We start from the raw sequence: 24,741 nt of genomic DNA on the forward strand, positions 1-24,741 counted from the left end.
CTAAAACTAAACACTAAACATTAACTTAAATTAACTAAAACACATTCAAACGATTTGATCTAAACTTCAACTTTAAACTTAACTTTAAACTTAAATTTTAATTAGATGAACTAAAAAAACGATTCTGCTGGCACACAATTAAGCTTAACGAACGGCGGACATAGGGGACACCCTGGAAACCGCCAGTAAACTACAAAAAAAATACTTTGATACTTTGATACTGCCTGAGTTACCATATTTGTTCAGTATGTCTGTGTAGTACACTTATAGCAGTGAGCGATTGTATGGGAATACTTATAAATTTAAATAATTATGGCTTTTTGCTCATTACAGCCATTATCTTGTTATTTCTATGCTTGCAATAACCAAGTTTGACTGTATATATATTATCTGGTTCAGTTTTGTCAACTTCTGGATCTGAATTCCAGGAAATGTGTAAGCCCATGTTTGCTGAAAGCTTGTTAATTGGGCCACACCTTCCTATGCAAATTTTTGAAACTATCATATATATAAACATGGTTACTATTACTTGTAAGCATAACTAATATATGGCAGCATGTCTCTGTTGAGTTTCAATATCGAGTTTCAAATTTGTTGATACTGCTTGACAGAACTTTAAACACGTGCATACTTGCATAAAGGTTAATCTTTTATTAGCTTTATATTACCGTATTACCTTGATATTGTTGAATATAGCAATATTCAATTATAATAATATATAGCAAATCCTGGAAGGGTTGATGTACCCCAGATCCGCCAGTTTTCTGATACTGAAGTTTACCTCTCTTGGAGTCCTCCTAAATTTGATGGAAATGCCTCTATTCTGTGTTACTCTGTTGAGTATAAAAAGTCAGGTAAGCTATTGTTTTCATTTATTAAGAATACTATTATTATAACACTGTTATTATTTAGTGATGGTTAATGTTCACTAAATAATCCAGATAGGTGGCCTGTCTACCCATCTGTATTTGCTGGCATTTGTATTGCATGATTCTTTTTTTTGTTTAATATATTCTAAAAAGTTTGGTTGGTTGTTTTCTTTCAGTTTGCAATCTTGTCATTTAAACTAAATTTTAAGCATTGTAACTTCAAGAAAATTTCAAGCATTGCAAATATCGTACATTTTGTTCATGCTTATAACATTTTTATAACATTTGTTCATGCTAATATTACAGTTTCTGAACTGTAATATGTTCAAATGTCAAAAAAAGTTTTGTCTATCAGAAATAGTTGTATCAAAATATTACAATTTTTAACCATAATAATTTTCGAAAATGTGTCTTTCCAGCTACATAAACATTTCATTCATAGACAAACTGTAATTATTTCTAATATCTAAAATGTTAAAAAAGTTATACAGGGTGATTCACTACCAGTGCGACAAACTTGCAGGAGGTGTAGGGGACACAAAGACGAATCGGAATCACATAGCATTGCAGGGTCCGAAATGCCTTCGTCATGTGGTAGAGGACGTTGAACGGGAGGTAGCGTGAACAGCGATCCCGCTGGAAGTCGGCATTTGCGAACCGGTTCCCGGGGCAGTAGGATGGACGAGTATTCAAACATTGAACTGGCCGACATGCACCTCGCGTATGCAGCTGTGGACTGTAACGGGCGCGCCGCTCTGCGCTTGTACCAGGAACATTTCCCGCACAGGCGTGCCCCTCATCATACGATTTTCGCACGTGTGCACAGAAGGTTACGTGAGACTGGTTGTTTCACAAGAGGTACCATGAATCGAGAGCGAACGACGAAGACACCAGACAATGAGGAGAATGTCCTACGTCTTGCAGAAGGCAATCCGAGTACGAGTACTCGAGCGATAGGCCAACGATTGGGTATTTCCCAATCCACTGTATGGAGGATACTGTCAACAAACCAAATGAGTTCATACCATCTGCAACATGTCCAATCATTGGAGCCTGCGGATTATCCACTCCAGACTTTTGCTACTTGGTTTCTTCAACACAAACGGTTCACAAATGCTGACTTCCAGCGGGATCGCTGTTCATGCAACCTCCCGTTCAACATCCTCTACTGCATGATGAAGGTATTTCGGACCCTGCAATGCTATGTGATTCTGATTTGTCTTTGTGCCCCCTACACCTCCTGCAAGTTTGTCACACTGGTAGTGAATCACCCTGTATATAAGTTGTCATAAAGCTTTAAATACATTAGGTTTCATTTTTTTATTAGAACATCTGACTAAACATTTAAAGTCCAACGTTCAATGATCTTGGTAAAACACCTCCCACCATTCCGAACACGCTCCATTCAATGCCTCCTGTGGTCTTCCATCAAAAGGATATCAGAAGGATTGTAATGAATCTTGATGCTAAGAAAGCTCCAGGTCCTGATAGTATTTCTCCACTTGTTCTCAAAACCTGTGCTCCTGAACTTACTCCTATTCTTTGCCGCCTTTTTTCACTTTCTTATTCCAAAGGTGTTTTTCCTTCTGCTTGGAAATTTGCTCATATCCAGCCAGTTCCTAAAAAGGGTGACAAATCCCTCCCATCCAATTATCATCCCATTGCAATTACTGCCGACCGGGCTAGCCGGGTGGGTAAAGTGCCTGCCTGGCAACCCAAAGGTCGCGGGTTCGATTCCCGCCTCGGGCTTGGATCAAAGTACTGCAAAAACCTTGGGAGGTGCATTATGGCCACAGAAGCCTATGCGCCAACAACTACAAAAAAAAAAAAAAAAAAAAATTGCAATTACTTCTACTCTTTCTAAAGTAAGGGAGAAATCAATTAACCACCAACTCTTAAACTACCTAGAAACTTTCTGTCTGATCAACGATCGCCAGTATGGATTCCGTCAGTGTCGATCCACTGGTGATATTCTGGCTTATGTTACCCATTTATGGACTAATTCAATGGAAAGGTTCGGTGAAACACAAGTAGTTGCTCTTGACATCTCAAAGGCTTTTGATCGTGTTTGGCATAAAGGTCTTCTAAACAAGCTTTCATCTTATGGTTTGCCAACTGTTTTTAGTAATTGGTTATCCAGTTTTCTCTCTGATCGCTCACTGAGGGTGATGGTAGATGGCTCTCTGTCTTCTAACTTCTCCACTAATGCCGGTGTCCCCCAAGGTTCAGTTCTTTCCTCCACTCTTTTCCTCTTGTATATTAATGACCTTCTTCCATTGACTGGCAATCCTATCCATAGTTTTGCCGATGATAGCACATTGCATTCCACTTTCCATTTTGAGAAAGCTTGTCCTGCTCAATCAACTTCTCGAAAATCTGCTACCAATTCCTTAAATGCCGATCTTCAAGTAATTCTCCAGTGGGGCAAAGACAACTTAGTTGATTTCAACCGTTCTAAAACTCAGTCTTGTCTTATATCTCGCAAAAAGGATTCTTCTGCTCTTATACTTATCTTTAGGGACACTCCGATTTCTAGGCAAAATGATATATCTCTTTTGGGGATTACCCTGACTTCTAATCTCTCTTGGCACAAGCACATTACAAATATTGCTCCCTCTGCATCTAAAAAACTTGGTTTTCTCTTTCGCTCTCGGCGTTACTTTTCTTCCAAACAGCTGCTCACTCTGTATAAATCGCAAATCCGCCCTGCCATGGAATATTGTTTCCATATCTGGGGTGGTGCCCCCAAAACCTCTCTCAGGTTCCTTGATTCCATTCAGAAGAGGGCAGTTAGGTTAATTAATGATTCATCTCTAACAGTCTTTCCACTCGCTGTCTCATAGACGTACCGTTTCTGCTGCATGCCTCTTCTACAGATACTTCCATGGGCACTGTTCTTCTGAATTGGCTTCTATAATTCCCGCTCTCTCTTTCCAAACATTCCGAACACGTGCCGCCGCCAGCCAACATCCATTTACTGTCCAACTTCAAACCCACAGAACCAACTTTTCATCTTCCTCATTTATTAATTCAACTGCTGTTTTCTGGAACAACCTTCCTTCATACGTATTTCCTGAAAATTACAATCTACAGAAGTTCAAGTCCAATGTCAACAAATATCTTCTTTCATCTTCTCAACCTCCAACCCAAGCATGGTACTAAGTATTATAGGTTCTAATACCTCTCGTGTTTGGGGTTCACATAAAAAAAAAAAAAAAAAAATTATGATTAAATTGTCTCTGAAGAATTTTTAAAACACTTTTAAAGTCTATTGATCAGTCCTGACATTTTACTAATCTACAACTTCAGAGTGATTCCTGTAGTGAAATTTTTGCTAAAAGATTTCTTGTGATCCCCTTCAGGTGTAACTTCAGGAATTTCTTGGCATCATGAATTGCAACAAGATCTAAGAAAATTAGATCAATGGGCTGAGAAATGGCAATTGAAATTTAACATTGACAAATACAAGGTACTGCAACTGCACATGGGTAGCAGTAATCCCAGGTAAAAAAAAAAGGTAAAGTGCAGCCATTATCAACCCACTGCAGGATGGAAGCCTCCTCAACAATTCATGCTGAGGGAAATGGACCATAATCTGCCACGCTGGTCCAGTGCGGGTTGGCAGATCGACCGTATTCAGCAGTCAGGGGCTTGAACCCCAGTCTACTCAAAGAACGTGTGCTACTGCACTCCCGCTCCTGACCATTCAGCTACGGAGGTAATCCCAGGGTATCTTATCAACTGTGTGGTACTACACCCAGGGTAATGGAAAATGAAAAAGACCTGGGGTAATTGTGCATTGAGATATGAAATTCTCCGAGCACTGCAGATATCCTTCCAGTTCTTCAGAGTGATCCCTGTAGTGAAATATTTGCTAAAAGATTTCTTGTGATCCCCTTAGGAGTAACTTGGTCACGCTTGGCATCATGAAATGCAACAAGATCTAAGAAAATTAGACCAATGGGCTGAGAAATGGTAATTGAAATTTAACATTGACAAATACAAGGTACTGTACATGAGTAGCAGTAATCACAGAGTACCTTATCAACTGTGTGGGTACTACACTCAGGGTAGTGAAAAATGAAAGAGACCTGGGGTAATTGTGCAGTGAGATATGAAATTCTATGAGCACTGCAGATATCCTGCTAGAACAGCTCATGAGTTATTGTTAATGATATACAGAAACTTTGCTACTATATATCATTAAGAATAAATTACCGGGGATAAGTAGGTGATTATCCACTTGTACAAGGCTATGTACAAGGATATTCTTGCTGGAATTAGTACAGAGAAAAGCAACCAGATTGGTGAAGGGAAGGGATCAAAAAGGTGCTCTTACCTACGAAGGCTTCAGTTCTGCAAATTGCAGTTTCTGGAAACTAGGCATCAGCAGAGTGATCTGATTGAGGTGTTTAAGGCCTTGAATGGATTGAGTAAGCTGAATGGCATTCTTCCTCTTGTTGAGACTACACACATGAGGATGCATAAATTTAAGTTGAGGAAGAATGGTTGCAGGATAGATGTGCAGAAGTTTGCCTTCAGCCAACAGGTGGTTGATTGTTGGAACAGGCTTCCATCTGTTGTTGTGAAAGTGGATGGTTTGAATAAATTCAAGGAAGAACTAGACAAATTCTTGGAGAAGTGTGTAGTGCCTTTTTTTTTTTTTTAATTTGCTGATGCTATATAAGCTTGCTTTTTTGCATCATTTGCCACTACTACTACTAATTAATTCATAATTCACTTCTTCCTTGGAGTTCATCATTGGTACAATTTTGGACAGACAACTTATGTAGTCGAGACCCACGAATTTTCGTAAAATCAGACAAATGCTAACTTATTGATTTTCTCTTGTAGAGGATATGTATCCTCATTTTGAATTTAAAATCAATGGTATGAATTTAAACCTTTACAAGAGAAAATCACAATAAGTTAGCATTTGTCTAATTTTACGAAAATTAGCAGGTCTCAACTACACAAGTTGTCTGTCCATCGTGTCTAATAAAGTTTCGATACTATAGGATTCCCATAATGTTTTTTACACTATATCATTGATACAATTTCTGAATAAATTTTCTATTATATTTGTTTTGTTTTTTTTTCCCTGGCAAACAGCCTTATTCTTAAAATGTACTTTTGTGTCTCTAATGACAGTTTCACAATTCTGCAATTTCTTTTCTTCATGCTGGGTATAAACAAGGATGAGTTGCAGTCATCTGTACTGATATAAATTGGATGACCCAACAGCAAGTCAACTCCTCTTTTAAGATTTGAAATACTCTTGACAAATTTACCCTTTCTCTTTATTTTCATGAATTTTTTAAATGTTTCATGACACTAACAGGAAACAACATTGGTGAATTACTATTTAAAGTTTAAACCTTGACATGTTCTACTATTAAAAAATAATGTTTTGTGCCAATTTAGGTGAAACAGATTGGACAAAAGTAGTTTCGAACGTTGGTCATGAATTCTTCGTAGTACACAACTTATCTCCAGCTACTGCTTATCAGTTTCGTATTACTGCTATGAATAAATTTGGCTGGGGAGTTTCAGGTTCTCCAACTGATTATATTACTACATTAGAGGAAGGTTTGTATGTTTCTTATTACTCTGTGATGTATATATGCAATTCATATTATATATTTTAGATCTCCAGGATGTTAGTTTTCAAAATGGAGAAAGTTATATAAGTAAAAAATGAGTCCAAAATGTTATTAAGCAATCAAAATAATTTTAAAATAGCAAAAAGCTTAATTTACAGTACTCACCTCATATAATCCGTTTTGGTGTGATCAAAATTAAGGAAGAAGCATGGTTGTGCAAATTAGAAACTTAAATAATATGAATGGAACATATTATTTAAGTTTTATCTTAAAATAATTAAGATACTTGCTCAAAAAAAGGGAAAGGCACATCCTATTTCTTGGTTGTCATATATAAGACCTGTGTGTTAACACTGATCAGGTAAGTAATTTGTGAAAAAAGATAATAGTTGTGAATGGGCGACTTTCGAACTTTTCGTCTTCAGTTAGCATTGCATGGTATAGAATGCGAAGTACAGGTAGCTCCCGACTTTGAGTTAATTCGTTCCTAGTGCGCGCTCGTAAACCGAAAACTCATAAAGCGGGAATATTTTTACCATAGACGTAAGGTTAAAATCAGGGGTACGTTCTCAACAATGAAATTAGTTAACTAATTAATTTATGCTTAAACTAATTGATTTATCCAAAGAAATAAAAACATAGCTTGTAAAATCAAGCAAATTATAATAATAAAGAAATTATTTCTGATTTAAAATGTTAAAGAATATTTATTCTTCATCATAACCCCAGGGGCTCACATCTGGTGAGTATGGGCTTGGCACACCCAGGGTCCTGAGCTGTATATCATCATTCTTCTCTTTCTTGATGATTCCCTTCTTTCTGACTCTCTCTCAGGGTAACTCGGAAATTTTTTTTAGCTGGTGCAGCATAAGCCTTAGGCTTCCTTGCACTATATGGGTAGTAGTAATAATAATAATAATAATCATCGACTAAATGCACACTCATTGATCACTCATTGTTGGTCTGTTGTCTCGGCACTCATTGGTTTGTTGGAGGCACAAGGAATCGTCTTCTTCAGAAATGTGTCAAGAGGCATTTGTTTCCAAGATAAGTCTTCTCTTTTCTGTATAAATTTCATGATAACATGTATAAGCATTTTTTAAATCCGTAGTAACTTTCCTAGTATGCTCCAAATTTGAATCTAATTTAAACCGTGATAAGAAACTAGGATTTCACCTTGTCCTTCCCTTTCATAATCAATACGTTAAACGACTTTGTCAAGTTTTCATGAATACTGATATAACGCTGACGTTTTCATTATACAACAAACTAGGTTCTAAGTTCAACACATATAAAGAGACACACAAATATTTGATGCGAGACTTTAATAACACCATATATTTGATAAGATGCCAATCAGAGTGCAGTGTGTTACATAGGAAATACTACAGCAAAATTCAGCACTTCCAAGATGACATCTAATACACGTGCGTATTATCACTTCAACAGTTTAAAAACCAATGAAACACATACAGAATTCACACAATATGTCCATTCCTGTGATCACGATCCATTAATTGATTCAGCAATTACAGTTATTAAATTGAATTCCAATTACAAAATCCTTCAGCACGAAGCTCTCGTTATCGAATGGTTTTGGCGATACACTTTATTAAATGTGTTAAACATTTAATGAAGTGTATTGCCTAAACTCCCCATAAATATGTTCCCCATTTGGAACTTAACACACGTGAAATTTCGGCATGTACTGAACTGCATCACAGGAAATAAACATCCTTTAAATACTTCGTGTTCTCTACCACGCAGTGCTAACTGAAGATTCTCTCTCTCTCAGGGTTACTTTGGAAGTTTTTGGCTGGTGCAGCATAAGCCTCAGGCTTCCTTGCACCATATGGCTAATAATAATAAAAGACAAAAAGTTTGAAAGTTGCCCATTCATGACTATTAGCTTTTTTCATCAACTACTTACCTTATCAGTGTTAACACACAGGTCTTATATATGACAACCAAGAAATGGGATGTGCCCTTCCCTTTTTTTGAGCAAGTATCTTAATTCTTTTAAATTGTAATCATAATTACAACCATGCAACAGCCATGTTCCATTCGTATTATTTAAGTTTCTAATTCACACAACCATGCTTCTTCCTTAATTTTCATCACACCAAAACGGATTATATGAGGTGAATACAGTAAATTAAGCTTTTTGCTATTTTAAAATTAAGTATTCAAATTACAATACATAAGGAATTCCTAAATTCACCATAGGCAATTGAAATACTAATTATATTGTTCATGTACCTGCTATATTGATGAGGAAGATTTTTTGTGAAAATCTATGATATTGATGTTAACGAACGTAGTACATACAATGCAAAACAATTTTACATAAATATCTAGGGATATATGTCCAAATTTAGAAATTCAAAATAAATCTTTGAACCCTAAGATAAAAATATTCTCTGAATTCGTGACTTGTATAAACCACCCTTTTTGAAGATAAACTTTATTTTATATGAAAATATACCTAGTTATTGTTGTAACCTATTGTGTGGATAATAAAGACTTTACCAAATTCAAAAACTCTAATAGTAAATAATTTTAAAAGACAAATGAACATTCAGTAGTCTGCACTTCCTTGGCATGCTATCAGTAAAACTACTGGTACCCCAATAAATGAACAAACAGAACCTTTGAAGATTGGTAAACAAATCTTCTTCTTACAAATGGATAATGTGCACTCAACATTGTTTTTTAGCACCAAATGTGTTTGATGGAATTTAAGTCTGTTTTAACAAACCATTACAGAATTGAATTTTTCTCTTACTCCAGTGCTTCCAGAGTAGTCTGAATGGCATTGAACTATATATTATCATCACTGCTGATAATCAGATCAAGAGTATTACTCCCTCTAGTTGCCTCCTGAATATGCTGCTGTACAAAACAATCATCCAATAAATCCACAAAAGCCTTGCTAGTGTGTGAGTAACCAACCCACAAATTCCTGTCAATATCTGGGAAATTAAAATCCCCCATTATAAGACACTCTGATTTACTGGCCCACTCTATTTCTCTGTACAGTTGTTTATTATACTCATCCAAAGTCATTAGGCCTATAACACACTCCTACTCTCAATTTTGCCTTCCCAGCGTTTATGTCACACCAAACTGACTCGACACTGCACTGTCCAGCCATGTTGACTGGCTGTACTTCCCAACTGTATTTTCCCAGCTCAACTTGCAGATGAGCTGGGAAAATATCATACCCTAGCATTCAGTGTGCATGGTGCATTATTTCATGCATCTGGCCTGTGTCAAGTAATGACCTTTATATCATAAAATCCTTATAGAATTCTCATAGTTGTGTATGCAAAATATTGGCATAATATTCTCATTCCTGAATTGATATTATTTCTTCCTGTGCTGCATTCAAAGCTGTGATAGAGCGATCTTGTCTAAGAATTATTTCTTCTTGCCTGAGTTATTAATCCACATTTTGTGTGTGTATGTCATTTAGAAACATCTTCAGTGCCTTTTTATCACTGCCAAAATCACCTGATAATGCTTTCAGGTGGGCTGAGTTCATATACAGCAACCAACTGTCAACTGCAACTTTGTAATATTATTTGCAATATCCCCACACATTAAATGTTATCGTTTTATTATTAGTGTTAGGCACAGAGTACAAGGAACCATGGTTTTTGCTGCACTATCAAAAAAATAAATTAGTTAATTTAATTTAATTAAATAACTAAATAAAAATAACATATATAAAAAAGAAAATAAACAACTTATGTTTCCTTCCTTGCGTAGGTAACTATCCAGCTGACCCTGAATTTTCCTAAGCTTTCAACTTCAACTACCCACAGAGCTAACTTATTCCAGTAATTGATAACTCACTGACTAAAAAAAAATTTTCTGGAATCATTTATAATGTTGAAAATTTCACTGTTATAAATTCCTTCATTTATTTTACTGTTCCTTCTCAGAGTCTCATAGACCTCAATCAGATATCCTCTGAGACAAGCACCTCCATAGCCACGTGGTCTGGAGCAGCAGTGCATAGCACACGCTTCATGATTAGACCGAGTTCGAGCCCGTGACCACCAAATACGGAGGATGTGGAAAGGTCAGGGAATGACCACCGCAGTTTCCCGGAGCAATATGGCCTTAGTTGCTAATGCTCCTAAAAAAAAACCAAATAACAATAACCTCTGAGACACCTGGTTGCCACATTTTGTAGCTCACATGTTCAGTCTTTCCTTATTGGGGCACCCTTTTGCTAATCTCACCAAGTAGATTGCTGATTTTTGAACCCTTTTAAGATGCTCAATACTTGGATGCAGTATTTCAAGTGCAGTCTTACAATGCCTTGTACAAAGGGATTATGATCGCTCTGTCTCTATAAACAAATGTTTAATAAATCATTGATAGGATGAAATTTGCCTTTCTTGCCACCTGTCTGCACTTGGACGACTTCACATCTTGTAACTCCCGCATCCCTTTCTTTCCTAATTTTTAATTCAGCATTACCAAGTGCATAAGTTGTTTTGTGGTTGCTGTTTCCCCCTTGCATACTGTTGTATTAAAACATAGCTACTACATCTGACCATCCTTGAAGCCTATCCAAGTCATCCTGAATGAGCACTGCTTGGTGCTTATCATTAATCATTCCCAATGTTCACATCATTGCAAATTTTGACATCATGCCCTTACCATTAGTAGAGGCATATGATGCAAGAAAGCAAGCTTATGCAGCATCAGCCAAAAAAACCCTACCATTTCACCCCTCCATTTGTTCCAAATGCCTGTCCAGCTCAGCCTTAAATTTATTTAGGCTATCAACTTCCACAACAAAAGATAGAAGCCTGTTCCACCAATCAACTACCCGCTGGCTAAAGGCAAATTTCCGCACATCTATTCTATAACTGTCTTTCCTCAATTTGAATGTGTGACACGTAAGGTTCTTAATCTGAGCAAGAGGAAGAATCCCATCAGCATTCAGCTTGCTCAAGCCATTCAAAGCCTTATACACCTCGCAGGTGCCTACTCTCAGGCGCTACATTTGCAGAACTTAAGCCTTTCTTGGTAAGAGCACCCCTTTGTTCTCCTCACCAATCTTGTTGGCCTTCTTTGTACTCGTTCTAGCAACTCTACATCCTTCCTAAAATGAGGCCCCCAGACCTGTATACAGTAATCTAAGTGTGGCCTGATCATTACCTTGTATAACAGGATAATCACCTCCCTGTCCCTGCTAGCAAAATTCCTATATATCATTGACAAGACTCCATGACCTGTCCTGGCAGCCCATCTGCACTGCTCAGTGAACTACATATTCGACTGCACAATTACCCCCAGGTCCTTTTCACTTTCCACTTCCCTGAGTATAGTACCACACAGTTGGTATGTTTCTCTTCGGTTATTGCTACCAATATGCAGTACTTTGCATTTGTCAATGTTAAACTTCAGTTGCCACTTCTCAGCCCATTTGCCCAACTTATCTAGATCCAGTTGGAGTAGCATACTGTCGTTAACACACTGCCAACCATTGTATCATCTGCAAACCTGGACATTAAACCTGATATACCTTCATCAATATCATTGAAAAATATACAAAACAACAATGGGCCCAACACTGAAACCCTGGTATCTCCATTAATAACATTTGTCCACAAAGAGCACTGTCCATTGATTACCACTCTCTGTCATCTCCCATTCAACCATCCCTTTATCCATTGTAGAAATTTACCCTGAATGCCATATCTCTCCAATTTGTACAGCAGTCTTCCATGTGCAACAGTATCAAAAGCTTTCCTGAAATCCAAGTATATGATATCAAAATTATTTTTGGCATTCAGTTCTTTTTTGACCACATCATAGTATCCAAGCAACCTCAGGTGCTCACGTCTGGTGAGTATGGGCTTGGCACACTCAGGGTCCTGAGCTGGATATCATCATTCTTCTCTTTCTTGGTGATTCCCTTCTACCTCTCTCTCTCTCTCTCTCTCTCTCTCTCTCTCTCAGGGTAACTCGGAATTTTTTTAGCTAGCGCAGCATAAGTCTCAGGCTTCCTTGCACTATATGGCTAGTAATAATAATTTGGTCAGACAAGACCTCCCTTTGACAAACCCATATTGTCTTAACTATTACTGCAGTCTTGTCTAGATGATCCTGCAATACTTCTTTAAACAGTGATTCCATTATTTTTCCCGGAACACAAGTTATACTAACAGGTCTGTAGTTACTTGTGTTACCTTTTGAACCCCCTTTGTGATTGGTGATAAATTTGCACACCTCCAGTCCATGAGGACCTCCCCTGAGTCTGAGGAAACTCTCATAATTATGCCTAAGGATTGGCTTACTTCCTTTGCTGTCCCCTTTAATATAACTGGATAGATCCCATCTTCCCCAGGTGCCTTTTTTTATGTTTTACTTCAACAATTTCTCCTCCACTTTGCTCTCAGTTATTACAAAATCACTTAGCTGCCTGTTAGAGTTTGATAAACTTCTGGCACTCCCCCTCATTGAATAACTCCTCATGTGTGAATGTAGATGCAAAATACTCATTCAGTTTATCAGCTACCCGAGCAGGATGATCAATAGTCAACCCATCTATGTTAAGTGGTCCAATCTGATTCATCCCTTTCCTTCTAGAGTTTACATAAATAAAGAACTCTTTGCTGTTTATCTTTGCATCCTTTGCCAAGGATTTCTTGTAATCTGCCTTCGCCTGCCTAACCTTCTTTGTGACTTGATTGCAGACTAGTTTATATCTGCCATAGGCTTCTGTGTCACCTGATAAGTTATATAACTTATCAGGTGGCATCCCATACATTTTTCTTCTCTGCCACAAGCCTCATTAGTTCACCTGACATCCATTTAAGCCTAAACCTTGAACAGTCTTTCTTAGTTGGATTGAAAAGCCTAGTAGCCTCCAAAATTAAGTCCCTGAAGGCTTCCCATTTAGAATTCAACATTGGTAACATCATCAGTTGATCCCACTCTACAGAATTTAAAAACTGTCTGAGACCTCTGTAGTCACTTTTACGAAAGCAATACCCCTTCCCTTTAGCCTTGATGGTAGTTACTGCTTTAAGTAATACCCACATCAGTACATTGTGATCACTGTCACCAGTGGTTCCTTTATCTGCAAATTCTTAATGCATGATTAATCACTGCTGATAATCAGATCAAGAGTATTACTCCCTCTGGTTGCTCTCAAACATGTTGCTCTAGAAAACAATCACCCAATAAATCCACAAAAGTCTTGCTAGTGTGTGAGTGACCAATCCACAAGTTCCAGTCGATATCTGGAAAGTTAAAATCCCTCATTATAAGACATTCTAATTTACTGGCCCACTCTGTTTCTCTGCGCAACTGCTCATTATACTCATCAGATTCGTTAGGCCTATAACACACACCTACTCTCATTTTTCTCTTCCCAGTGTCAAGCAATGTTGAGTCTGTCACACCAAACAGACTCAACATTGCTTTGTCCACCAACATCAATTGGATGCACTTCCTTAGGTTTTATGTGTTTATTAACTAACAGCATAACCCCTCCTCCCTTCCTGTCTTCTCTATCCTTTCTGTACACATTGTACTCCCCAAATTGCAATTCTGCACTGCTTATGTCTGTGTGACACCACATCTCTGATATCCCAACAATATGTCTTTGATGTCTTCACTAGCTCTTCAAGCTCATCAAATTTATTAACTATACTCCTAGCATTGGTGTACATGCAAGTATGCATACACCTGTTTCTACTCTTAGTTACCCTAACACAGCCCATGTATTTATTTGTTCCACTATGACTCCCAGCAGTCCTGGAAATCTCCATTGCCTTGCTTTCCAGGCTGCTGCTTATTATAACAGAAGCAGTGCAAGAATCAGTTTTGCCTCTGCTTGTGGCCACTGTTAACCTTTTAGTCTGTGTATCCCCCCCCAAGCTAGCAGTTTTCCGACCCACCTAACACTGCCTCGATAGCATCAGCAAATATTCTTGCACCCTTTCTATTTAAGTGTACCCCATCCCTGTAGAAGCAGTCTCTCCTGTCAACAAGCACAGACCAGGCTGAAAAAAATTCTACCCCTTGAGCATTGCTCAATCTCTCCAGGGCCAAATTGATCAACAAGGCTCTTATCATATACTCCCTCCTATCATGTCTGGGCAGAATTGCAGACACTTTCACATTCACTTTATTGCACAATTTTGTGTTATCTCTGTATAAGTGTGTGTTCACAGACCAATTTTTCATGTTGTGCTATCTGAAAACTCAGAATAATTCATGTGGAAAGACACTTATTCCTCCACTCACAAAATGTGGCTCAAACACAGACATCTCTAAATGAGTGACAAGTGGCAAAACCCCCATACCATCACAGAGAACCTCCATTCTTTGCTCTCCTAGATGGAGATTATTAATACTCAACCTTTATCAACTTAACCTGTTCTGTGGTACTATTACAGGTCAACTTGTAGCTGTTATAGGCCTCAGTACCTTTTACTACTCTGTAACTCTGCCATGCCATCTTTTTGTGCTCTGTTTGAATGGTCAGTTCTGTATTCATCCATCTTGGTATCCTCCTGCTCGATTTTCTTAATGGTATTTATGCATTTATGGCAGCTGTGACTATTGTTTTAAAGCTGCTCCATAATTCTAATATATTCACCGTTCCTCTGCTACTTCCTGAGTGGATAGAGGCCACATAACATCTTAAACTGTCATAGTTCCCTTTCCTAACTGAACCTCCATGCCTTTAGCTTTCACAGTTGCAATCTCTTCCTTGATCTTCCAATTAATGACTGCATCATCACTTCCTGTTAATGGTGACTGTACTGTGAGCCCTGTGATTTCATCTAGTTCATGGGTAATGATCAGGTCTACAGAATTATTGCCATTGGTGTTTTCTCTAACATTTTGAACATGGCAAATAATAATCATCTAGCTTATTTAAAGATCTTGTCTCTCATTGTAAGTTTTCCTCCCACTTGCTCCAGTCAATTGGGTAAATATTAAAATCGCCCATAATAAGACATCTGCACTTGCTTTCTCATTCTTTCTCACTCTGTCCACACGTAGAGGCTTTGCCATACTCTGCACAGTCTTCTGGTCTGTAACATACCCCACTCTTACATTTGCATCCAACTACTTCATACCACACAGCTTTTGTGTTGGCATGCATAAGTTCCGAATCTGGGAAAGCTTTTGTTCTTCTCAAGCTGCTTTTGATAAGCATGACTTCTTCCCCCCAACCCACCCCTTTTGGCTTGTCTATTCTTTCTATATATATTATACATACTGTAGAAAAACTCATCATCCTCTATTTCTGGGTGACGTGTTTTCATTAGCTCTGTTATGTCAGCATTAGTTGTTCTGTCCAGAAGTTCAAATTCATTCATTTTATTGATGATACTTCTGACATTACTGTTGATTTTAATTATCGATTAAATGCCAGTATAATTAAAATATTGTTTCCTATGGAATGCTGTATACTGTGACATTCTTTTTACTAGTTATACTAACTTTCCTAGGTTTAGGAAATGCTATTAGAAACTGTAATAGAGTAAAATGAGTTGACATTATATGAATAAACTTGTTTGCTTGTATAAGCATTTTATGGTGCATCAGCATCTGAGGCTATAATGGACCAAGTCAAATATGAATAAACAGAACTGTATTTGTTTGTAAGTGTCAACTGTGAAGGCACTTCATGTGTTCATACGGGGATTTTGTGATTTGAAAAAATGATGGGTATTTGTTTTAAAGCTGTTAAAATTATTATATACTACTTAATAATTTCTTGTATTAGTATATATATATTCTGGGATTTGGCTGTATTAAGTTAAGACAAGTATTCATTTTTGAAGGTGCACAGAAAGTAAAAGTTAGTACAGCACGGAAATTCCAACAAGAGTTAACAGAACAAAGTTCTGATATACCCACAGAAGAACCTACACTTCCAGAATTAGACATCACAAAAGAAAGCAATCCAGTTCCAATAACAGAAGGTGATCCCATGGACCTGTATAGATTTGTAGCTGAAATAGCAAGGTAAAAGTATTCCTACATTTTTAGTATTTGTTTGATTTAAAATTTTATTGATTTCAAATTTAAAGATGCTAGGTAAGAAATTTGAATAGCTACCTGTGAATGATGCTTAGAAGTACAGAAATGTAATATTTAAAAAGAAATAATGGTGAGATCTAAAAATATATATTTTTTTTTATAAAAGACAGTATGTAGAATGCCAAAAGTTTTCTTCTTTATATATAATTTGTATGATATTACGCAGGTATTGAACAATTAAACTTTACACCAGCCGGTATTCAAATAAACAAATTTCAATCCTGCAACTAAAACACTTTATTTACAATAAAATAAAATACAAGTGTATAAAATGAAATGAAATAAAATAAAATAAAATATATAGTAGTCTAAAGCTGATGTGATGTAATTTACAATAAAATAAAAATATATATATAAAATAAAATATGATGATAAAAGCGATAAAAACAGTTAATAAAATACCGTAACAACTGTAGCTTTTGGAAAGGAGACAGCAGTCTCCTTTCTCAACAGCATATTTCTGCTGTGTGGCACATCCTTAAATAGCAGATCCACGGCACTCGTCACATGGTTCCTTGGGAATATGGCTGGAATTTCCCATTTATGCACCGGAACCGGAAATGGCTCAGGAGCGCACTATCTGAAACCTTTCATCTCGCCCAAGAACAACAGTTTCAGAGAGGGGATGTAAGTGTACACCCTTGTCTCTATTAATGGAATTGCTAGCTGCCCCAATACGAAAACTCTCAAGCCATTTACGGTCCCACAACCCCTATGCATGATCCGTGAAGACAGCATCCTCCGGGAGATTTGATCCCAGAAATGTTCTGCTACGGCAGACTTCCCATTGTTTGCGGACTTTATTGCATTCATGTGCTCCCCCAGATGGTCTTTCAGTTGTCGTCCCGTCTTCCCATATACCATGGGAAGTCTGCCGTGGCAGAACATTTCTGGGAGAAGCAACATCAAATCTCCCCGGAGGATGCTGTCATCACAGATCATGCACAGGGGTTGTGGGACCATAAATGGCTTGAGAGTTTACGTATTGGGGCAGCTAGCAATTCCATTAATAGAGACAAGGGTGTGCGCTTACATCCCCTCTTTGAAACCGTTGTTCTTGGGCAAGATTAACGGTTTCAGCTAGCGCGCTCCCGAGCCATTTCCAGTTCCGGTGCATAAATGGGAAATTCCAGCCATATTCCCGAGGAACCATGTGACAAGTGCCGTGGATCTGCTATTTAAGGATGTGCCACACAGCAGAAATATGCTGTTGAGAAAGGAGATCGCTGTCTCCAAAAGCTACAGTTGTTACGGTATTTTATTAACTGTTTTTATCGCTTTTATCATCATATTTTATTTTATATATATTTTTTTATTTTATTGTAAATTAAATCACATCAGTTTTAGACTACTATATATTTTATTTTATTTCATTTCATTTCATTTTATATGCTTGTATTTTATTTTATTGTAAATAAAGTGTTTTAGTTGCAGGATTGAAATTTGTTTATTTGAATCCCGGCTGGTGTAAAGTTTAATTGTTCAATATGAATTGTCCCAGCCTTGTAGTCCTATTTGGAGATATTACACAGGTAATAAATGCTTGAATTTAAGAATAAATGCTGAACACTGCATTTGTTAGTATTAAAGTGCACTATTCTAATCTACCAAAATAAGAAATAATTAATTAACACTAGTTTAAACCTTAAAATAAGTAAAGTACAATACAACAACAGGTCAATATCTTAAGTTATAGGTGTCTATGAAGGGACTGTCTCATTTTCTTTGGAAAGTCTGGGAAAGCCTTTTTTTTTTTTTTTTTTTTGAATATTGTATTTATGAAAGATAAATTAAAAAATTTTAATACTAACTGATGCAGGTTTGGTGTTTCTTCTCGAATTTAAACAGAAATTTCTTCCTAAATTTATTAAATTTATTTATTATATATATAAATTATTCTTCTTCTCGTCTGCCCTAAGGTGAGTCGAGTCCACTTTGAATACATCACTGCTCACTGTTATTTGTCAGGCAATATACCTTGAGTGTTATGAAGACAATGTAACTCTTTGTTTTCTAGCTAGGTTTTCCTTGGTCATCCTTTCCTTTTTTTTTACCCTGCATCCTCTCTCTGTTATGATTATTTTGGCAATTTGTCCTAAATCATCTTGCATACATGTCCAAATCATTGCTATTGTTTTTTTATAACTTTGATAATGTATTCTGTTTATTTCAGTTGTCTTCTTATTTTGTCATTAGTTTTTTTTTTTTTTTCTCAGTCTAGTTGGTTCTGTGTATTGTTCTGTGACATTTTTCCTCAAAGGTTATTTTCTTTTTTTGCCTGCAATATTGTTTTCTTTTATTTCATTATCCAGTATTCTAACCCATCAGCTGTGTTGCCTTATGCACAAGGTAATATAACCCACTGTAGAGTTTTAGTTTCAGTTTTATTTTTTTATTGTTCTAAGAATCAGTTCTATAGTTATTCTGTCATTCTTCCAGATTTGAAAGTTGCCCATAGCCAACCCTCTCTAACTCTGGCTTTGACTAACTTCACATATTTGATGTTTTTCTGTTATTAGAGTTCCTAGGTAAGTGAAGCTGCATACTTGTTTACCTGTTGTTTGGTTATTAACCATGAAATAGATATTTTCCCAGTTCCTATTTATTTTAATGATCTTGTTTTTGTTAGAAAGTCCATGTACATATCATATTTGGTAAATGTTTAGTTGAAGCTATTTAGTGATTTTTCCAGATCATTTGGGTTTTCTGCCATAAATACTATAATGTCTGCATATTTTATGTGATTTAAATATAAGGAATGAATGCCTTTAATAATTAAAGGCATTTGTTTATCCATCAGATCATATTATTTTTATTATTTTGGTGAATAAAACTCAAAGAACAAATTATATAGTTTGGTATATAAGAGATGTTGAAAATCAGAATATTATAAATAACATATTATAAATCAAATGATTCAAACAAACACTGCATTGTTAAAACACAGTTTAGAAGCATATTTTGTGAAATATTTGATTTAATCCTGTAGTTAAATTGAGAAATTTTTAATGAAATGTTATGGAATATTTTTCTTTTTGAGAACTTTTAATATCATGCATAAATTTAAGACCTAAAAGAATGACAGTATAAGACTGAGAAAATGCAGTCTATACAGAAGTATTCCTTGTTTTACAATCTGTGTGCTTCTTAACCAATAGTATACCTCCCCCCCCATCTTTTCTGCATACTTTGTATTCAAATTATTTAGTTGCATTTGTTCAGTTTTCCAGCCTGATTCCATCCTTCTACCTTAATTTAGGTCTTCCTGCCTAGGCTTCTCTTGCCCTTTGGTGTCCAGTAAACTAATCTTATGTTTTCCATACAGTCGATATATTCATTCCATTATAGTCTTCTATCTTTTATCCAATTTTTATGAGTTAAATTTACATTCATCTCTTATTGCAGAGCTCCTTTGTCCCATAAAGTTTTTTGTAATCTTATGCAGTACCTTCATTTCTGTGATGTGGTTTCATTTATTTGTTTAATTTTTTGTGTTTTAGCTCTGCTTTCACATCTGTACATCAAAATAGACTTTGCAACTTTATATATTCTTGTATTTGTTTCTTTTCTTAGGTTCTTATTGTTCTTAATAGTATTATTTAAACATCCAGCTATTTTGTTAGCATTAGCATTAGCATTAGTAGAGGCATTTGATGCAAGAAAGCAAGCTTATGCAGCATCAGCCAAAAAAAAAAAAAAAAAACCCACTTCCACTTCACCCCTCTGTTCGTTCAAAATACCTGTCCAGCTGAGCCTTAAACTTATTTAGGCTATCAACCTCCACCACAAGGGATGGAAGTCTGTTCCACCAACCAACCACCCGCTGGCTAAAGGCAAATTTCCGCACGTCTATCCTACATCTGTCTTTCCTCAATTTGAATTTATGCCCTCTCAGGTGATTTTTCTGAGCTAGAGGAAGAATCCCATCAGCATTGAGCATGCTTAAACCATTCAAGGCTTTATACACCTCTATCAGATCACCTCGCTGGTGCCTAGTCTCCAGACACTGTAATTTGCAAAACTTTAAGCCTTTCTTCGTAAGAGCACCCCTTTGTTCCATTCACTAATCTTGTTGCCCTTCTCTGTACTCGTTCCAGCAGCTCTACATCCTTCTTGAAATGAGGCCTCCAGACCTGTATACAGTACTCTAGGTGTGGCCTGACCATCGCCTTATACAATGGAATAATCACCTCCTTATCCCTGCTGGAAAAATTCCTGTATATCATTGACAATACTCCATGAGCTACTCTTGCAGCCCTTCTGCACTGCTCAGAGAACTACATATCTGCCTGCACAACCACCCCCAAGTCCCTTTCATTCTCTACCACTGTCAGTGTAGTACCACAGAGTTGATACGTTGGTCTGGGGTTGCTGTTTCCCATGTGTAGTACTTTACATTTATCAATGTTAAACTTCATTTGCCACCTCTCAGCCCATCTGCTCAACCTTTCCAGATCCTGTTGCAGCAGCATAGTGTCAGTAGTGTCCTTGACAACCCTGCCAACCTTTGTATCGTCTGCAAACTTGGACATTAAGCCCGATATACCATCATCAATATCATTTATAAATACAGAAAACAATAATGGACCCAACACTGAGCCCTGAGGGACTCCACTAATAACATTAGTCCACGATGAGCAGTGTCCATTGATTACCACTCTGTCTTCTTCCCCTCAACCACCCCTTTATCCATAGCAGCAATTTGCCTCCAATGTCACACTGCTCCAATTTGTGTAGCAGTCTTCCATGTGCAACAGTATCAAAAGCCTTTCTAAGATCCAAGTATATAATATCAAAGTTATTCCCTGCATCCAGTTCTTTTGTGACTGCATCATAGTATCCAATCAAGTTGGTCAGGCAAGACTTCCCCTTAACAAAACCATGCTGTGTCTGAGCTATAACTGAAGTCTTGTCTAAATGATCCTGCAGTGCTTCTTTAACCAGTGCCTCCATTAATTTTCCTGGAACAGAAGTTAAGCTCACAGGTCTATAATTACTTGTGTCAGCCTTTGATCCTCCTTTGTGAATTGGGGTCACATTTGCACATTTCCAGTCTATGGGTACCTCCCCTGAGTCCAAGGAAGCTCTCATAATTATGGCTAAGGGTTTGCTTACTTCCTTTGCTGCCTCCTTTAATATAACTGGATAGATCCCATCCACCCCGGGTGCCTTTCTTGTGTTTATCTTCAACAGTTTCTCCTCCACTTTACTCCCAGTTATTTCAAGATTCTGTAGCTTACTGCTAGAGTTGAATACACCTCTGGCATTCCCCTCGCTGAATAACTCCTCATGTGTGAATGTCGATGCAAAATATTCATTTAGTTTGTTAGCTACCTGAGCAGGATCATCAACACTTGACCCATCAATATCAAGTGGACCAATCTGATTCACCCCCTTCCTTCTAGAGTTTACATAAGTAAAGAACTCTTTGCTGTTTTTCTTTGCATCCCTTGCCAAGGATTTCTCGTAATCTGCCTTCGCCTGCCTAACCTCCTTTGTAACTTGGTTGCATATCAACTTGTATCTATCATAGGCTTCTGTGTCATGTGTTAATTTGTATGTATCCCATGCATTTTTCTTCTCTGCCATATGCCTCATTAGTTCATCCGACATCCATTTTGGCCTAAACCTTGAACAATATTTCTTAGTTGGTATGTAAAGCCTAGTAGCTTCCAAGATAAGTTCTTTGAATGCTTCCCATTTTGAATTTGCTGTTGGTAACATCATCAGTTGGTCCCACTGTATAGAATTTAAATACTGTCTCAGTCCATCGTAGTCGCCTTTACGGAAGCAATAACCCTTCCCTTTACCCCTAATGGTAGTTACCTCTTTGAGTAAATCCCACTTCAGCACACTGTGATCACTGCCACCTAGTGGTTCATTTATCTGCAGATTCTTAATGCATGAAGAATCACTGCTGATAATCAAATCAAGAGTATTACTCCCTCTAGTTGCCTCCCGAACATGCTGATGTAGAAAACAATCATCCAATAAATCCACAAAAGTCCTGCTAGTGTGTGAGTAACCAGCCCCCAAATTCCAGTCAATATCTGGGAAATTAAAATCTCCCATTATAAGACACTCTGATTTACTGGCCCACTCTATTTCCCTGTACAGTTCCTTATTATACTCATCAGAGTCATTAGGCCTATAGCACACTCCTACTCTCAATTTTGATCTCCCAATGTTTATGTCACACCAAACTGACTCCACACTGCACTGTCCAGCGATGTCGACTGGCTTCACTTCCTTGGTTTTTATGTGTTTCTTAACTAATAACATAACCCCTCCTCCCTTCCTATCCTGTCTATCCTTTCTGTAGACGTACTCCCCAAATTGCAGTTCTGCATCCCTTATATCTGTGTGACACCACGTCTCTGATATCCCAACAATATCTGCCTTCGATGTTTTGAGCAATACCTCAAATTCATCAAATTTATTTACTAAACTCCTAGCATTGGTGTACACGCAAGTATACCTGCACCTGTTTCTATTCTTAGCTACCCTAACACAACCCATGTGTTTACTTGTACCGCAATGGCTCCCAGAAGTCTCTGAAATACCATGCATCTTGTTTTTCAGGCTTCTGCTCATTCTAATAGAAGCAGTGCAAGAATCTCTTTCACCTCTGCCAGTGGCTACTGTCAATCTATTGGTCTTTGTCTCCCCCCAAGCTAGCAGTTTTCCGACCCACCTAACACTGCCTCGATAGCATCAGCAAATATTCTTGCACCCTTTCTATTTAAGTGTATCCCATCCCTGTAGAAGCAATCTCTCCTGTTAACAAGTACAGTCCAGGCTGAAAAAAATTCTACCCCTTGAGCCTTGCACAATCTTTCCAGGGCCGAATTGATCGACAAGGCTCTCATCATATACTCCCTCCTATCGTGTCTGGGCAGAATTGCAGACACTTTCAAATTCAACCCTAATTCTCGGCTTTTGTTCAACAGTGACCTGTACTTGTTAAGTAATTCTGCCGGTCTCCTACTCTTAAAGTAGGAGACCGGCATTGTTAAGCATTGTTTGCCTGGTTTATGACTTTGTCCACTGTTCTATTGCTACTGTTAATTTCTGTCCAAATATTTAAATTCTATTACCTAATTCACTTTTTTTCTAATTGGTAGTTCTTTAGATAATGTGTTTTCACGCAAGTATACCTGCACCTGTTTCTATTCTTAGCTACCCTAACACAACCCATGTGTTTACTTGTACCGCAATGGCTCCCAGCAGTCTCTGAAATACCATGCATCTTGTTTTTCAGGCTTCTGCTCATTCTAATAGAAGCAGTGCAAGAATCTCTTTCACCTCTGCCAGTGGCTACTGTCAATCTATTGGTCTTTGTCTCCCCCCAAGCTAGCAGTTTTCCGACCCACCTAACACTGCCTCGATAGCATCAGCAAATATTCTTGCACCCTTTCTATTTAAGTGTATCCCATCCCTGTAGAAGCAATCTCTCCTGTTAACAAGTACAGTCCAGGCTGAAAAAAATTCTACCCCTTGAGCCTTGCACAATCTTTCCAGGGCCGAATTGATCGACAAGGCTCTCATCATATACTCCCTCCTATCGTGTCTGGGCAGAATTGCAGACACTTTCAAATTCAACCCTAATTCTCGGCTTTTGTTCAACAGTGACCTGTACTTGTTAAGTAATTCTGCCGGTCTCCTACTCTTAAAGTAGGAGACCGGCATTGTTAAGCATTGTTTGCCTGGTTTATGACTTTGTCCACTGTTCTATTGCTACTGTTAATTTCTGTCCAAATATTTAAATTCTATTACCTAATTCACTTTTTTTCTAATTGGTAGTTCTTTAGATAATGTGTTTTCAGTTTTAATTAGTGTTTGATTTTCTGTATGAGTAATATGTACAAGGCTTCAACAAATAAATTACATTTTATATATTATGCACTTAGTAGGTAGATGGAAGGCTTCACTTGGATTTGTGTCATAATCTCATTGGTTGCAGTAGGGAATAAATGTGTTTCTTTTATTATAAGTTGTTAAAAATTATTTGTGTAAAAAAATTAAATGCCTGGTAACTTTTATGTGTGCTACATGTGTAAATTAACAGTAAGAGTTAGCAGATTTTCAGAAGGGAGTGGTTCCAAATTAACATATATATGAGATGAGAGAGTTAGTGTAATAAAATGGGAAGAATAAGTTACATTGATATGTGAACACAT

The 24,741-nt window shown here is 37.3% G+C and overlaps 1 protein-coding gene across 3 annotated transcripts in view; it reads left to right on the forward strand.

Annotated features, from left to right (window-relative positions):
* Positions 1-24,741, forward strand: part of LOC150082242 (protein Obscurin-like) — an 865,351-nt gene that overhangs the window by 818,994 nt on the left and 21,616 nt on the right. For all 3 annotated transcript variants that reach the window (XM_090379203.1, XM_090379204.1, XM_090379205.1), the window contains 3 exons: positions 723-854; positions 6,294-6,458; positions 16,303-16,486. In XM_090379203.1, the coding sequence (XP_090235329.1) occupies positions 723-854; positions 6,294-6,458; positions 16,303-16,486 (481 nt within the window). The remainder of the gene's footprint in view (positions 1-722; positions 855-6,293; positions 6,459-16,302; positions 16,487-24,741) is intronic.

The sequence above is a fragment of the Mastigoproctus giganteus genome, chromosome 8, assembly GCF_048544385.1.
Source record: "Mastigoproctus giganteus isolate SK-2022 chromosome 8, ASM4854438v1, whole genome shotgun sequence".
NCBI lineage: Eukaryota > Metazoa > Arthropoda > Arachnida > Uropygi > Thelyphonidae > Mastigoproctus > Mastigoproctus giganteus.